The 16,540-nt window shown below is 41.7% G+C and overlaps 1 protein-coding gene across 2 annotated transcripts in view; it reads right to left on the bottom strand.

Moving 5' to 3' along the window:
* KIF5C (kinesin family member 5C) overlaps nucleotides 1-16,540 on the bottom strand; it is a 173,450-nt gene that overhangs the window by 37,516 nt on the left and 119,394 nt on the right. For both annotated transcript variants that reach the window (XM_082464974.1, XM_082464975.1), the window contains exons 13-16: nucleotides 11,881-11,949; nucleotides 10,013-10,219; nucleotides 7,711-7,857; nucleotides 1,206-1,394 (exon numbers count right to left, since the gene is read on the bottom strand). In XM_082464974.1, coding sequence (XP_082321100.1) covers nucleotides 1,206-1,394; nucleotides 7,711-7,857; nucleotides 10,013-10,219; nucleotides 11,881-11,949 — 612 coding nt within the window. The remainder of the gene's footprint in view (nucleotides 1-1,205; nucleotides 1,395-7,710; nucleotides 7,858-10,012; nucleotides 10,220-11,880; nucleotides 11,950-16,540) is intronic.

The raw sequence follows: 16,540 nt of genomic DNA, 5'->3' as shown, positions 1-16,540 counted from the left end.
TACATTTTTATGGTTTTTGATTCCCAAGGTCCTTTCCAAAAGGACTGACCAAATTATACTTTTCTCAGTAAATGTCACTATCACACACCAGCACTGAATAATCTCTTAAATATTAATACATCTTTGCTTATTATGTTATTTATAAAATGGAACCTTGGTGTTTTAATTTGCATCCCTTAGATGATTATGGTAGGAGACAAGGAGATGGTTCTATGATGACATAGTCCTATGTTGAAAAGCATACAGGATGAAATATGCTTTTGTCTGTTTCTCAGCACTGTCTGATGCGCCATTCCTACTGGTATCTGTTTACCCCAAATGACTTTAGCTGTTTTAATGCCTAGACTAAGGCAGTGAGCAGCTCACACTGGACCACTCACAGAAGCCTCAAGCCCACACACCAAGCTCAGGTATCAGTGGCAGGTCAGAAACGAGGCTGCTATTTTCTAAAACCGCCTTACTAAAATGAAAATACCCTTCTAATGGAAGAAGACCTTACTCATTGAGAGAATGAAATATGCCCCAGGAGCTTGAAGATTCCTTCAAGGCTTTGAGTGCACACACAGTTTAGTTTGAGTCCCACCTCCGCCTTTTACTGGCTATATGAGTTTGGACAGTATATTTAATCTTTCAAGTCTCATTTTCCTTACTTAAAAAAACAGGAACAATCATAAAACCTGCCCATCAGGAATTTTTTAAAGATCAAGTGAGAGAATGCACGTAAAGTGCTTAACATAGGATATGGTGCGTTGTAAGCACTCAGTAAAAGGTTAACTGCTACTACTATTAATAATAGTAGTACTGATGGTAGTTTCTCTTGTCCCATATTAAATTGGACCTGTGGTAGAGATTAAAAGACGAAAGAATGTTGCCTTAGCTGATAGGAGTTTTAGATGCCACCCAGTCTTGTCCATTCATTACATATCTCTTATCTATCCTACCTACCTACCTACTTAGCTAGATAAAGATATATAGACACATCCTTTAAACAGGGACTGAAGGGAATCCATGTAATTCACACAACTAAACCTAGCCTTAAGAAATAAGCCTGGGCTGTCATTGCCTGGGAGGCCACGGACAAGTCTTACGTAAAGCAAAGTCCATCAACGATCCCCGTTATGCACCATCGGCCCCAGTAAGAGCATGGAGGAAGCAGATTTTCCAGGGCACAGGGGTGTGAAATGAGGAAGAAAGGCGTGGCCTACCTGGGAGATGAGCAGCTGGCAGGCTGCCAGCTCCCGCTCACTGGCATTCATCTTCCTGTTGGAGTCCATCTGGGCGCTCTCGAGCTGTTTACTGCGGTTCACCAGGGATTTAACCTCCGACTTCATCTTGCTGATGTACAGCCGGGCCATGGTGAATTCCTCCTCAATGACTCCATTCACATCTGCCAACTGAGCACAGGAGGGAACACGCTCAACTATGCCTACAGGAGGGAACACGCTCAACTATGCCTACAGTTTCCAGAGGTTCATGGGGGCCCTGAAACCTGTCCATGGGAACTCAAGATGTCTGTGGATTTCTGGTTAAGAAACCCTAATTGTAGGACCACAAGCTGAGAATTTTTCTCTAGAAAGTACTATACGTTCAACCCCAAGTTCTCTGAAACCTCGGGTAAAACTTTCAATTAAAAACCTCTGCTGGGGGCTTCCCTGGTGGTGCAGTGGTTGAGAATCTGCCTGTCAATGCAGGGGACACAGGTTCGAGCCCTGGTCCAGGAAGATCCCACAAGCCTCGCAGCAACGAAGCCCGTGCGCCACATCTACTGAGCCTGCGCTCTAGAGCCCGCGAGCCACAACTACTGAAGCCCACGCACCTAGAGCCCACGCACCGCAACCAAGAGTAGCCCCCACTCGCCACAACTAGAGAAAGCCCACGCGCAGCAACGAAGACCCAACGCAGCCAAAAATAAATAAATAAATAAATAATAAATTTATTAAAAAGAAAAAAAAAACCTCTACTAACATAATCTTCAATTAACCAGGTTTTTCATTACAACTGATTTTTAGGATAAAAGAGATGATAGAAGAAAAAGACATCGAAATTTTAAAAAGAGATAACTCTGAAGAGGTGTTCCAGTCAATGTCTTACACCTTACATTTCTGGAAGAGCAGCAAAGCCCAGTGTTCCTAAGGTGACTCTGAGTCCCCATAAGAAGTCAAATCAAAATTTCAATTATGCTCTCTATAATCTGCTATCCAGAGAGGCAAGCAGTCTAATAGCTTGAATATGTTTCCATAAGCAAGGGTTGAAATAAAAAGGATTTTCTATGTAGTCTTCGATTAAACAAAAAATCTAATGACTAAGAATGTACTATTACCAAAAGTACCTCTGGGTGAAAATTTTCCTGCATAACTTCTCATTACTACCTATCTGTTTCCCTGCCTCTATACGACTGTCCCTTCCAAGCACACAGGAATCTAGATCACCTAAGAATAACAATGTAAATCCACCTTTAGAAGAAAAGATTCTGACAACCAGCATTCCTGTACCATCTCATGTTTGTTGTCTAATTTTCCGAGTTCTACTGGAAACAAACACTGCAGCAAGCTACTTGGGATAAAAACCCATTTGCTGAGATGCAGAGATGGTCTTGAAGGGCAACTGATGACATGAGCAAAGCAACTGTGTGCATATTTTGTGTAACCACCAGAGGGCATCCTAGCACCTCAGGAGAAAACAAGAGCCCTGTCCAGTACCCAGCCTGTGAACAGAGGCTTCTGTTGGTTCTAAGACAATGATTCCAACTATGGTTTTTTTGATGTTCCACAGTTCGCTGCCCACTTTTGTCATTATTGCCGTCATTAACTCATCGTATGACTATTTCTTCAGTAAACATTTAAGAGCTAGGAATATGGAATCGTGTATCAACCGGAAAATTGGTAGCAGATAGGAAGTACGCTAGACAGTGCTGAGTGCCTGTGATTTGGTGTCAACCTTCCCCTAAAAATTCCACAACAGTATTTGTTAAATGACTCCAGTGTCCATCAACACAATGCAGAATCTATGTTAACAGCAAGAAAATCCACGAGTATCAATATCTGACTCCATCTTACTTTGATGGAGGTTCTTGCTAATCAGTTAGTTACATTTCTGACTGCCAACGATTTGCCTGCCAACACCACTCCTCATTACTTTCCTTTTATAATCCAATGCTATGGAGGTAACGGGTGAGAAAATCCCTCCATCTTTAAGTTCAGTTTTGTTCTTCTGCCTTTGTGACTGGTCCAACGTGGAACAGAGATGAGAAACTCATTCTTTAGCCTGACCAGGTGTGCCTGCATATTGTCTTTCTGTATAAAGGTAAGGGGCCATCCATCTCTTTCATGTGGAATTCACAACCTACACCATCTCCTGGTGGGAAAACATTGCTGAACCAAGAGGCAGAGCATCATGAGAAGGGAACAAACATCTCCTCCTGTAAGGCTCTCCTTAGATGAGGACACTTTGTATGCTATGCCCAGGTCCCATGTGAATCGGGGAAGAGTGAAGAAAATGTACAATAATGGGCTTCCTCCGAAGTGACAGCTGGATATTTCTTCCCCCAAACCAGAACCATAACTTCTGAAGCCTACACTTGTCCTAGGAGGTCTAAAAGGAGATGTTGAATCCACACCTGATGGAAAAAAACAATACTCCAAACAAATGGTTTTAACTCTAAGGTTTCTTACCACTTATGAGTTCATATATTTAGTCATGTTTAGTTCAGAGTTTTCAGTAATTCCAGTATATACTGTTATTTCAAAAAGAAGAATCAGAGTTTGCTGCTGCACTATTACTTCATACCTCTCCCCTGGGTCTGACAATGACTCCAATGTACGTACTGGGCTGTGCGATCCAGTATGGATGACTAATCCAGCAGAAGAGGCTGCCTCTCCTTCCATCTTGCCTGTATGGAAGGAGTCACCCCCCACGCCCACCCCATGACTCGAGAGCATGGAGCAGCTGAGCAAGGTGCCATTTCCAGGTCAAGTAGGAGGTAAGTGAGGTGGCTGTTCACATTCTAAGACCTCAAAGTCAAAATGGGACTTTAAAAATTCCTTTTTAGGGCTTCCCTGGTGGCGCAGTGGTTGAGAATCTGCCTGCCAATGCAGGGGACACGGGTTCGAGCCCTGGTCTGGGAAGATCCCACATGCCGCGGAGCAACTGGGCCCGTGAGCCACAACTACTGAGCCTGCGCGTCTGGAGCCTGTGCTCCGCAACAAGAGAGGCCGCGATAGTGAGAGGCCCGCGTACCGCGATGAACAGTGGCACCTGCTCGCCACAACTGGAGAAAGCCCTCGCACAGAAACGAAGACCCAGCACAGCCATAAATAAATAAATAAATAAAAATTTGGGGGGGTAAAAATCCTTTTTAAAAAAACGCCCAGAATTGTCAGGTTTATTTATAAGTGCAGTACAGAGCTAAGGTATGATACAGTTGCTTCCAAGAGCTTGAGGGGCAAGAGGGGACTGAAGAAGCAAGCCCTCCTCGGGGTGGGGACCCCAGTCACCCTTCTGGCTGGGGACTGGACCTCAGACCCCAGACCCAGCAGACTCCAGGCTGTGTTGAAGAAGTTGATGGAAAGGGAGCTGTCGGTGATGAGGACTGACTTCAGACCCGGGATCTGGAGCAGTTTTATCTGCATCTCTGGTCCACCCATAGTCAGGTTCCTGATGGAGCCGGGGCCCAGGGTCTGTGTCACCTGCTTGAACTTCTTCACCTCCACCTCAGCCAGACCTGAGGTCGAAAGAAAATTAGGCAGCTAATCCAATCCATCTCATTTACTCTACCTCAACCTGCTATTCTGCTTGTGGCTAGGAATCTGGAAATCTTCGTTTTAAAGAAAGACCAGTGACATCGGAACATGAAAGGAAGGGGAGGCTCGCTAATAAACCTGAATAAAGTCAACACTAGGCTCATCTTGTCATTTGCTGCTCTCATCTTGTTTTGTTGACTTCAAGTATTGCCTGGGCTCTGAAAATGTTTCCACATGTGATTGAGCTGGAGAAACACGGGTTCTTCTGTTTCCTTGTTGTTTAGGCCTGTCATATCCTGGAACTGAGGACTGAGGGAGACTCCAACACCTATCTTTCCCTCTCACCCCAGAGCACTATCAGGAGGGACCTTGTGGGGACTGAACAACATTTTAGGAATAAAAATACAAGATCACCGAAAAAGATTTCCTCGGTCTCGTTTTTTAGATCAAAAGAATTATATCAGTTGAATACTCATAATCAGTAAGAAAAGTATCTGTACCCACAATGATAGATCTAAGAAATATACACATAACTCATGCAATTCCTGAGCTGACAACCTTCAAGATAATCTGCTCTCATCTTGTCATTTTACAAATTAGGAAAATGAAACCCAGAGAAGTAAAGTAACTTGCCCAAAGTCACATAATTCCTCCCCTTTAGCTTTCATTGCCCTAATGATTAAATCATAATTGTAAGAAAAGAAAAAAACAGAATGATTAAGAATATGATGCTATATAAGTGAAAGTTACCAATGAAATTAGTTATCAATGAAATTAACTAGGGCATCCAATTTCTGGAATCCAAAAATAACTTAAAAACATTGAAAGTATTTAAAAATAATCTCAATCATACTTCATATCCCAAAGGTAAGGACTCTTTTTTTTAATTCCAAAGCACCCAGACACTCCTTGATTTCATTAGCATTTTTCATCAGCTCTATTTTAGAACTTAGCATAAAAATATCTTCCTTTATCATTATCAGCAGCAGGCGCCAACTTCCCATAAATCAACTGCACCTTCATATTGCAAGGGCCATTTAATCACCCCAACCTCAGAAGTTTATAGCTCAACACCAACATATGCTTCTAAAAATAAATCCTCAAATATAAAATCACCAAACTGGAAAGGATTAATCTTATAGTACCTGAGAATTCTACGCTAAAATTAGATTCATTTGCAAAGATTCATGAAATATTCAGTTACAATAGAGGTTCCATGAAAGAATGACTGGGTTTACAAGAAGTCATATACTCTAAACCTAGACCTGTTATATCATCAAAGGAGGACTTTCAATGTTTCCCAGAAATGTCAATAAACGAAAGTAATTTGGGGAGGCTTCTCTAGTATTTAACAATCTCAACTCAAAACCTGAGTGTTCCCACAAAGCAGACTGATGTAGAATTTGGCCTTTTAAAGGCTGAAGGGCTAAACTCCAAGAATTTGGTTTTAGGGACCTGTGAGGAAGTTGAATACTATAACACTATTCCCTGGCTTGTTAAAATCCACACACGTTTAAACAGTGGCTACTCCACAGAAGGGGCTGAGTTCATATAAAGCTATGGTAATCAAAACAGTGTGGTACTGGCATAAAGATTAGATCACTGAAATAGACTAGGGAGACCAGAAATAGCCCTACACACTTCTGGAGGTGGCAGACATCCTCATTATCTTACTGTGGGGATGGTTTCATGAGTGTATACATATGTCAAAACTTCTCAAACTGTATACTTTAAATATGTGCAGCTTACTTTATATCAATTATACCTCAATAAAGCTATTTTGTTTAATGTCACTATCTTATTTTCCAACGTCCTCTCTATATTGTGGCAAATTGTTAATTGTTCTTAGATGATAACGTCGTTTATTCTCTTTTCTCTCTATTCCTAACTCATAGACAACGTTATACCACCCTCTTTCTCCCCATCTCCCTTACATCCTTGCTATCAGTGACACCAATGTGCACCACCCAAGGGGTTAATCATGGTTAGTTTAAGCCCATTATAGTAATAACTATTTCTCTTTGCTTTCCCAGCTTCCCTTGAAGTTTGGGGTGACTGTGTGACCCAATTCTGGCCTTTATAAAGTATAAGGGGATGTCTATTGGGGATTTCTGGGATTATAGTTCCCTCCTGGATGAAAGCTGGCTGCCTTTGCAGCCCATCCTGCCTTGGATGTGGTTGTGTGGGGATGTGACGATTGGTGCTATAGAAGCTATCTTGCTACCTTGAGATAAAAATCTACAGATGTGAAAAGGCAATAGGCTGAGGAAAGCAGAAAGAAAATAAAGAAAAGGGCTGGATGCCTGACATTGTTGAGACACTGCAACAAATTTTGCTTCTAAAACTTCAAGAAGCATAAGAATGACCTGGAGAATCTTGTTAAAATGAAAATTCTAATTCAGTAGGTCTGAGGTGGGCCTGAGAGTCTATAGCTCAAACAAGTTCCCAGGTGAATGCAGATCACAACCTGAATAACAAGATTCTAGACTTCTCATACTGTGAATAATTAAATGTGGCTTTATTTTTTTAAGCCACTGTTAGAATCCTATTACTTCCAGCTGAAAGCTCTCCTAATTCATACTGATTGGTTGGCGATTTTCACTCTGTTGGATTCTCATAGAAAAGAAGAAACGTTTCTGAGGGTAGAACTTTTGCTTAACGTATCCAGTTCCAAACCTCTGTGACACTGGTATGCAATTTTGAGGAATAAGCCAACTTACATAAGGCCAACCAAGATTTGAGGACATTTCCTATAACTGAAAGGTAAATTTTTTTCTCCTCCTTAACCAATCATTTACTTAGTAATTCAAGCAGCACTGCATTCATTCATTCAAATATTATCAAGCACATAGCAGATGCAAAACACTGTGCTAAGCACTGGATACTTAGGAGAATAAAACACAGCCCCTGCTTGCTTAGAATCATGCCATTATAAGAGCAGGTAGAGAGGATAAGAGAAAGGCTGGCTTACAGTCTTCACATCATTGGTGCCAATAATTCCTCCTATCTCCCCCAGATCCTTCAGCAGCAAATTCAGGATCTCGGTGGCCCTCTTTTTCTGGTGATTGCTAAGCTCTTGCAGCTGGCTCAGCTCTCTTTGTGTGGTTGTCAATGTAGTCTGCAAAACACATTTTAACAACAAATTAAAAGGGTCACTCATCAATTTCATACACATGGCATTGCAAAGAATAACAACATAATGTAGGATAGAGTTCTTTTATCATTTCATGTGATTTCAACACAAGGGTCCTTTTAAGTCAGACTATAGTATAGCACTGCATTCTCTGATAAGAAAAGGAATTTGTCTTGGCCTGATATGTCATTTGTCTGCATATCAGACAACAATTTCCAGGTCAGTTATTAAATAAGTTATTAAAAATAAGTTATTAAAAATAAATAAAGCCCAAAAGGAATCCTTACGTTTATTATGTGTAATTATATCGTCCTACCTACCAAATGTTCTGTTTCAGTCCACATTCTCCAGGGTCTAAACGTACCTGCAAGCATTCCCACCTCCACTTCCAAACAAACCTGCTCCCTGGGACCACTTCCAAATTCCCATCTGGCTTCAAAATAGATGGGTCTGGAAGGCGCAAAGGGACATTAGGGAGTCTCGAAAACAACCTAGAAAAAGTCTTTTAATCTTCACGGTGAAGCTGAATTGAACACTTCACCTCGTTTCAAAATTGGTCTGGTTCAACTGGAGATGGCTTCTTAATATATAGCAGATGCTCCATTTTACTGCCAAACATGAACAAATCCACCTTTCCCATCCTTCATGTATGTTACCCAAATGTATATATTTTTAATTAACAAACTCTCAACATCAACAGAATAGCCACCTTTTGGTGTCTTGGTACTAACTCAGCCAACAAAGAAAATAATTTCCCTAAATTATGGAGTTGTAGAGGTTAATGCAAAGACATTTATGTAATTCTTCCATATGCAGCTATTTTACTAGAGCATTTTTACTAGAGGACTTTTAATGATACGACTAAAAATAGCACTGTAAACCAGTCTAGCAGTACTTTGGTTTGACAGAAAATAAAACTTGTATCATGGAAAACATTTCATTGTTTCGGGAAGCAAATAATACCAAGGACTAGTTAAAGAATCTTGCAGAAAACAGTAAGCAGAGAAAATCAAAGTCTCCTTCTTTCCTACTGTGACTTCTGGTTTGTTTCTCTGGTTCTTGTTTTTGTTTTTATTTTGGCATTGCCACTGCTTATTTCATTTTGTTTTTAAAATCCACAGAAGCAGTAGTTTCCATCTTGGGAAACATTAAAAAGTCTGCCTTCGCGCAGCTGAATGTATGGAGTAAGGAGTATTTTCTATCAGCTCTACGGTCAGCAGATCAGAGCTTTCCTGCACCATCTGCCACTTCCCCTTGCCTGGGAGGACTGGCCGTCTTCCACAAAGCAGGCCGGGCACAATCCCATGACACCAGGCCGTCAGGCCGAAGTGCCAAGGGCAGCCAGTTACAGCCACTCGGCTTCCCACCACCCATCTTCCGAGTAGAAGAAGACAAAATGGACATATCCACCACCAGCCACCTCACCAAATGTTCACTGGCCCTCTGCCACTAGCTCACTGAGCAGAACCTGCAGCATCTTTCGCTGGGAGAATCTGAAAATTAGAGACTGAAACACTGGCTGAAAACAGGACAACAGACAAACCAGGACAGCTTGGTCCTAGGCGAGGACAAGAAGCTCCGGGGAAAGGGTGTAAACAAGGAGAGTGAAACCCAGACCTTCCACAGGTCACCCACTCTCCCCTGTTCACATAATATTTTGAGACTATTTGCTAAGACTGTAGCATATGCACAGGTCCGTGCTAAGTGCTTTATGTAAACTGTCACTAATTCTCGCGCCCTGAAAGGAACATGTTATTATCACCATTTTTACAGATAAGGAAACGAACACTCAAGTTTCAATGTCTTGACGAAGGCCGAATAGTTGTAAAGTCAAATTTTTAGCTAGGATTTTTCTGGCTCCAAAGTCGGCGCTCTCTTAACTATCCTACAGGGCATCCCTGCTGGTGTTACAAATCCCCTAGATATAAAACAGTTCTGACATGCAGTTCCGGGGGGAATGGACAAGTCACTTACACAAAGTATTTCAATAATTGGAGGATTTCAAAGAATGCATCTATGCCTAACACTGAAAAAGCACTCAGCCAACTGCCTTGCTATACAGTGTCTGTCAGCAAACATTAATACAAGTACACGATTGGCTGCTGAGGAAGTCCTGCCCCCTACACACAAATGCTCCAACCGTTTTCTGGGCCAGCTCATCTGTCAGCTGCTCATTGGCCCTGGTCTTGTCCTCCACTTCCTGTGACTTCTGGTCGTAATTGACAGCCAGCTCCTCCAGGGCCTGGAGAACTTCTTTCACCTCGTCTTTGGCTGCCTCATTTTCAATCTGGAGACGTGTCAGCTCCTCCTGAATCTTCTCATAGTCTCTTCTTGTGGAAGCTAAAAGCTGGGGAAATTAGATGGCGTGGAACTGGTGAATCGAATGTTCAAAAGTTTATGCTCTGTGCTCTATCCAAAACAAAGTAATTTTTTAAAAAAACAGATAAAAGAAAATAAGTTGAAAAGCTGAGGGTAACTAGACATGCTACTATATATCCAGATGCTAAATGAAAAAATAGCATGTTGTTTTGAAAATCTGTTTCTCTTTCTTTCTTTCTTATTTAAAGCTACATAGGCTTAACTCCAAGAATTGATTACACATCAAAAATCACCACACTTTGTAGCTGGCTGGCTATTCCACAAGTTGAACAGAGGACAAGGAGGAATAATTTCCAAGGACTATAATAATATTTACATGGCTTTTTACTATTATCATTATTTCACATTGTAAACAGGTCGATTTCAGAGTCAACCAAAACAGTATAAAAGGGCAGTCACTAATTTTTCTTAATATTCATCATGGATTATAGAAGTATATACCCCAAACATTAACACTAGTTAAAAGCGAATGATTGAGCTTATGGATACTTTCATTATTTTTGTGCTTACTGTATTTTCTGATTTTCCTGTAATGAACAGATATTGCCTTGATAGTATAGAAAAAAACATTAAGAGTTTTAACTGTAACAAAAAAAGGAAAGGTTATCACAGGCAGTTGTACCAAGTTGCAGATGAAAAGCAACAGAATGGGAGGAAGGGGGCAGGAAACACAAAGCAAATGGAAGACTCAACTCTAGTTAAAAGGGGAATCGGTTAAATATGGTTCCTGCCAAGGGAAGTGCTTGGGCAGAGGGCATAATCATTGTCCTGGAGAGATGAAGGGCAACAAAGAGGAAGAGAAAAAGATCGTTAGAGAGAGAGTTATGTCTACGAGAGGGCTGGGACTGGGGCCATGAACTTAAGCCACTTGCTATAATTGCATCATATGATCCAACTCACAGCATTTTAGCAACAAAGCAGAAAGCACCCTAAAGCACAAAAGAGAAAACATACTTAGATGTCCTCAGTAAGAGAATTACAAATCATCTGTGTTTGATACATTGGCTATCTGTTCTTTGCTTAGGTTCCTATTTGTAAAGTACTTGGCAAAACACAATACAATAGAGACATTTACTGGAGAATTGAACGCCATCCAGGAAGAGACTGAAAAAAATTTGCCTCCTCGTTACCGTATCACATATATACTAACGCAGCACTTGGACCCCTATCTTCTTTGCTTTCCTCTCCTCTACCTTCTACTTTTGTTTTGGGGGTGTTTTTTTTTTCCTACAAGACAGCACAAGAACATGGTGTAGATCAAAGACCTGAGCTGTCTGATTTGCAAAGCCGAAGAGGCGGAAGTGGCACAGACCAGGAGTGCTGGGCCCTAAGTATGAGGAAACAGGATCATCCTTGCCCGACCTCCAAGCTCCTCTATTTCTACCCTTCACAGACTGTGTAGCAGCCAGCTACGCACTCTCAAAACCCTAGAGTTCTAGGAAGTCACATTTATTTTCTAAATTCCCCTAAAACCAGCTTTCAGCAGGCACTGAAAGGAAATCTTCCAAGAAATTTTCACATGATGCAGTGATTTTAAAAAACTCTTTGCGAATTAAATTTCTGGAACAAACATCAACAACAGAGTCATAAAAGAACTTTGTAAAAAAATTTTTTTATTGCATTCTTTACCTCATCCTGATCCAACATCTGTTGCTTTAGCTTTTCAGCCAGCTGGCTCTGCTGGTTAATTTCATCATCCTGAAACGAAATATCATATTTAATTTTTTGTGGTTAGTTATGTCATTTTTGCTATCCTGGTTTCTCAACAGATGACCGTCGGATACCAGGATGCCAGCTATAAGCTGGCTGATAAGATGAAGGAAATGGTGTGGTGCTTCCCCGCAGAAGAGAGACTGGTTAAAATACCACTTTGCCCACCTTGCTTAGCCAATGAAACATCTGGATATTCTGGGAAATACAATATCCTACACATTCAGCTCAATTCCTGCTCATCCAGAAATCGGCGATGAAGGGCTTGGGAACCGAAAGGAACTTTGGAGCTATCCCTCCAGCTTAAAGATGTTAACAGTGAATTCCTAGCTCAAAAAATAAGGGAGTGAGTTTCTAACCACCTGCACTGTAATACATACATGTCCCAAATCTTGTTAAACACATCTGTGACCGGGAACACTGCCATTTGATAGATAGAAGAGACCAGTATTTCCACTTCAAACCTCTTACTTGGAGAAACTGGAAAACATTTACTAGAGAATTAATCTTTGGCATGACAGAGCTCCCTTTGATTAGGAGCTAATTTTCTTACCAGTCTGAAAAAACCTCAAGGAAGCTGGTGTGCAGAAACGTGATTGCTTCCTTTCTGGCCTGTCATTGAAGTGGGAAAGGATCTCCCCACAGGCAAGTTCACTCTTCTCACTCTCAACTTCTGCCACTCGGTGTTGCTGCCACAAAAGCCAGAGCTGCCGCCTCTTGCGGCCCCGTGCAGGCATCTCTGTCTCTCCCCTCCCTAGACGCGGTCCACCCAGTGCAGAAAGCAGCAGGCAGACGGCGCCTAACCGCGTGAGACTCGGTCTTGGTTACGAAGATTTTCATGAGTTCCAACGAAATTGTGAAGCACAGCCTGTGAAGACAGCTTGTCTTCACATGTGCCTCTCCCTTAGGAACAGGAGAAAATCCTCTGTGGTGACGCTTCTGGGGTCTAAACCCCAAGCAGAGTCGGGTCCAGTTCAGTGTTACTGTGTCCGTCCTTGTGCCAGGAGCTGCCCAGGTGTTTCCACGTCCAGCCCATAAGAAACCTGCACTGTGCTTTGTGCCTTTTCCGGGGGGGCGGGGGCGAGGTAAGAGGGTAAACTCAAGGGCCTAGGTGGCAGAACCTCAGTTTCCCACGGGATATTTTCCTGCCTGTTTGTTCATGTCTGTGCATCCATTTAAATCAGATTAAATGTAAAAATCTATTAAATCACAACTTGATGCTTTCCATGGAGCAAGAAAATTCTAACACCAATATTATGAGATCTGCATCTCCTTTTCCTTTGTGTAGAACATCTTTGGGGCTTATTTCTCTGCTCGGGGAGATCCTGTTTCTACTGAACTTTTTACACCAACTCACCTATTTTATGTATAAGAAAATTGAAATACCAGAATATTTTCCGAAAAGTGCTCGGAAACCTATTATCCACGGACTAGATCTTAATAGCTGGCATCAAGCCTGTGTAAACATGTTCTAAGAGATGCACTTGAATGTACAGATATAGACCGTACAGCACATCTTACTCTGAAGTTCTGAAAATTGTTTTACAATTTAAAATTCTTTAATGCTTCTAAAAAATACTTCAAGTCAGATTTCTGGCAGGAGAATTAGGGAAGTTATAACAGAGTGAAACCTCCCCCCAAAAATGGTACTTCCACAGTGAGAAGACTATATGTCGGGCATATTTTCTCTTCTACTTTATAAACTTAGAATGTCATTTACCAGGAACAATTTTGTGCTTATGTTCCTCCGCACATAAATATTAAACATCTTAACATAAAAGACTCAAGAAGTTTAACATGGGGGAGCTACCATCTCTTCCCCTGGGACAATATGAACAACAGCTACAAGTGATATAAATCACAAGAGAAGCAAAACAGTAGCGCAAGTGCTTTGTTCTTATACTGTGTTCATTCCAAAGCCTGAGAGGCAGGCTTGCTCCTGACAGGTGAAGGGCTGCGATGCAGTGATTTCTGAGGTACCGTGAGAAACTAAGGGCCCTTAGCCCATCTGGGAAGGATGAAGAACAAGGATTACGTTATAAGGACACGAATCACTTATATCAGAGACATTTCCAAAACTACACTTACCCTTTCTTAAGGCAATTTCTCTAAGGAATTAGCATAGTCTACTGTGATTTTTTTTTTAATTTTCAAAACTTTCAGAGTAAGATGTGCTGTGCAGTCTATATCTGTACATTCAAGTGCATCTCTTAGAACATGTTTACACAGGCTCACTCTGATGCCAACTGTTAAGACCTGGTCTATGGATAACGGGTTTCCAGGTATCTTTCAAAAAATATTCTGGTATTTGAAATGAAATAAGTGAGCCGTCAACAGGTCACTGGTCACCTTTAATTATAAAGATGTTTTTGTTGCAATGGTTATCAGTGAAATGAAGTTCAACTTCTACTTTTACTTACACTTAATTCCTCTCTTACAACTCCAACAGTACAGAAGCTCTGGAGAGGTGATGGGGAATAAGAGAGACAGTGCCAGTGCCGAGCTGCCTATCTTACAACTCTGCTCTCAGCCCACCTCTGCACCACCACCACTCTGATACCACATAAAATGTGGCTTCTCCCTTAAGCAAACAAAGGGAGAAGACAGAAAAGAAAGAAAGAAACCAATACTTATTGAGCATCTGCTACGTCTTAGAAACTTTTACTCCCCAATGAAACCTTTTAAAGTAACAGATGCGAACTCCACGTTGCAGATGAGAAAAACATCTTCAGCAGGTGGGTCATCGGCCCAGGTCCCACCCAGCATTGTTAACTCACAGGTCTGACTCTAAAGTACATGCTTTTTGGAAACAACCTAAATGTCCATTGACAGATGAATGGATAAAGAAGATGTGGTACGTATATATACAGTGGAATACTACTCAGCCATAAAAAGAATGAAATAATGCCATTTGCAGCAACGTGGATGCAACTAGAGATTATCATACTAAGTGAAGTCAGTCAGAAAGAGAAAAACAAATAGCATGTGATATCACTTGTATGTAGAATCTAAAATATGGCACAAATGAACCTATCTACAAAACAGAAATAGACTCACAGACATAGAGAACAGACTTGTGGTTGCCAAGGCGGGGGTGGGGGAAGGACTGGGAGTTTGGGTTAGCAGATGTAAACTATTATATATAGGATGGATAAACAACAAGGTCCTACTGTATAGCACAGGGAACTATATTCAATATCCTGTGATAAACCATAATGGAAAAGGATATAAAAAAAAGAATGTCTATACGTGTATAACTGAGTCACTTTGCTGTACAGCAGAGATTGGCACTACACTGTAAATCAGCTATACTTCTGTAAAAAAAAAAAAAAATTAAGTATTAAAAAAAAATAATAAAGTGCATGCTTTTCCATCACACAGAGCTGCCCTGGAAGAGCACCTGTCCTTAGCCCCCTGGAGGGGCAGCACGGAGGGACAGAGCGGGCAGCGGGGAGGAGACCACATAGTCTTTCTCCCACCGCATTCTAGACAAATTCATCAGGGCTGAAAAGTTCCTCATTTCAAGGGCTAAGGCCAAAATGGGATGAGCACTGGACTGGGAGTCAGAAGATGTGTAATCTCACTGCAGCTCTGCCACCTACAGCTGATGTAAGTCATCTAACCACCCTGGGCTAGCCTCTCATCTAGACTTAGACACTTTCAGCGCTGCCCCTAATAATCTATGAAGGTGCCCTGTCCCGACTCATGCATTCTCAAGAGTATCACACCACCTACCTCATCAGAAGCATGAAATAGCTCCTAGAACCTTTAAGAGGAGGACAAATAAGAATGACAGCTGACAAGTCATAATCAGGTCATCCATGGGTAGAGATACGAAGGTCAAACCACTAGCTTTGGTGCCCCCCTCCCCAGGCTGAGGCTCTGGGGCTCAGTCCTCTCCCAGATCTCTCAGCATCACCCTGTGATGGACCACACATGCTAATCTCAAAATGTGTGCTTAACAGGGCTTTCAAAACACACGCTAAAGGAAAATGATATAACAGAAAATGTCCTAGGTTGGTCATTAGGAGGCAGAGGCTCTAAGGTCACCTCTGCCAGCTACCAACTGAGAACTGCCGAGGCCTGGAATTTCCTACACTTCAGGAGCTGGATTCAAGACTCTAAAGTCTCCCTCAGAGCAAAGAGAAATCCTCATGCTGCGAAGGTAAAAGATACCAATTCCAATCACTGCGGGCTTCTATTCATAGAGAATAGAGAGCAGAATCAGGTTATCACCCCGCATCCAGGATTCTTTGGGGATACTAAAAATGAACCATCAATTCTAAATGCTATTAAACAATAGCATTTCTTTGGAGAAATCGAGAAATCCACAGACACTATTCACTAACTTACTGATCTCCCTTTTCTCTCATTTTGTTTGAGGTTTTACATAAAACACCTGGGTAGAAATGGAAGGGTAACTATGTCTAGTGCCTAAAGAGTAATTAACGCAGCTCTCACGGTGTGAATATCTTATTAAATGTTACCCAAAGGGTAGGGCGACCCCAGTTGAACACTGCAGTTGTAATGCAAACCCCCAGAGTCATGGGCACAAAGAGAACCAGCTTCCTTATGGCAA

Source organism: Balaenoptera physalus (assembly GCF_965194825.1).
Source record: "Balaenoptera physalus genome assembly, chromosome: 6".
NCBI lineage: Eukaryota > Metazoa > Chordata > Mammalia > Artiodactyla > Balaenopteridae > Balaenoptera > Balaenoptera physalus.
Note: the sequence above shows the minus strand (reverse complement) of the source record. Positions and strands in the feature narration are given on the sequence as shown.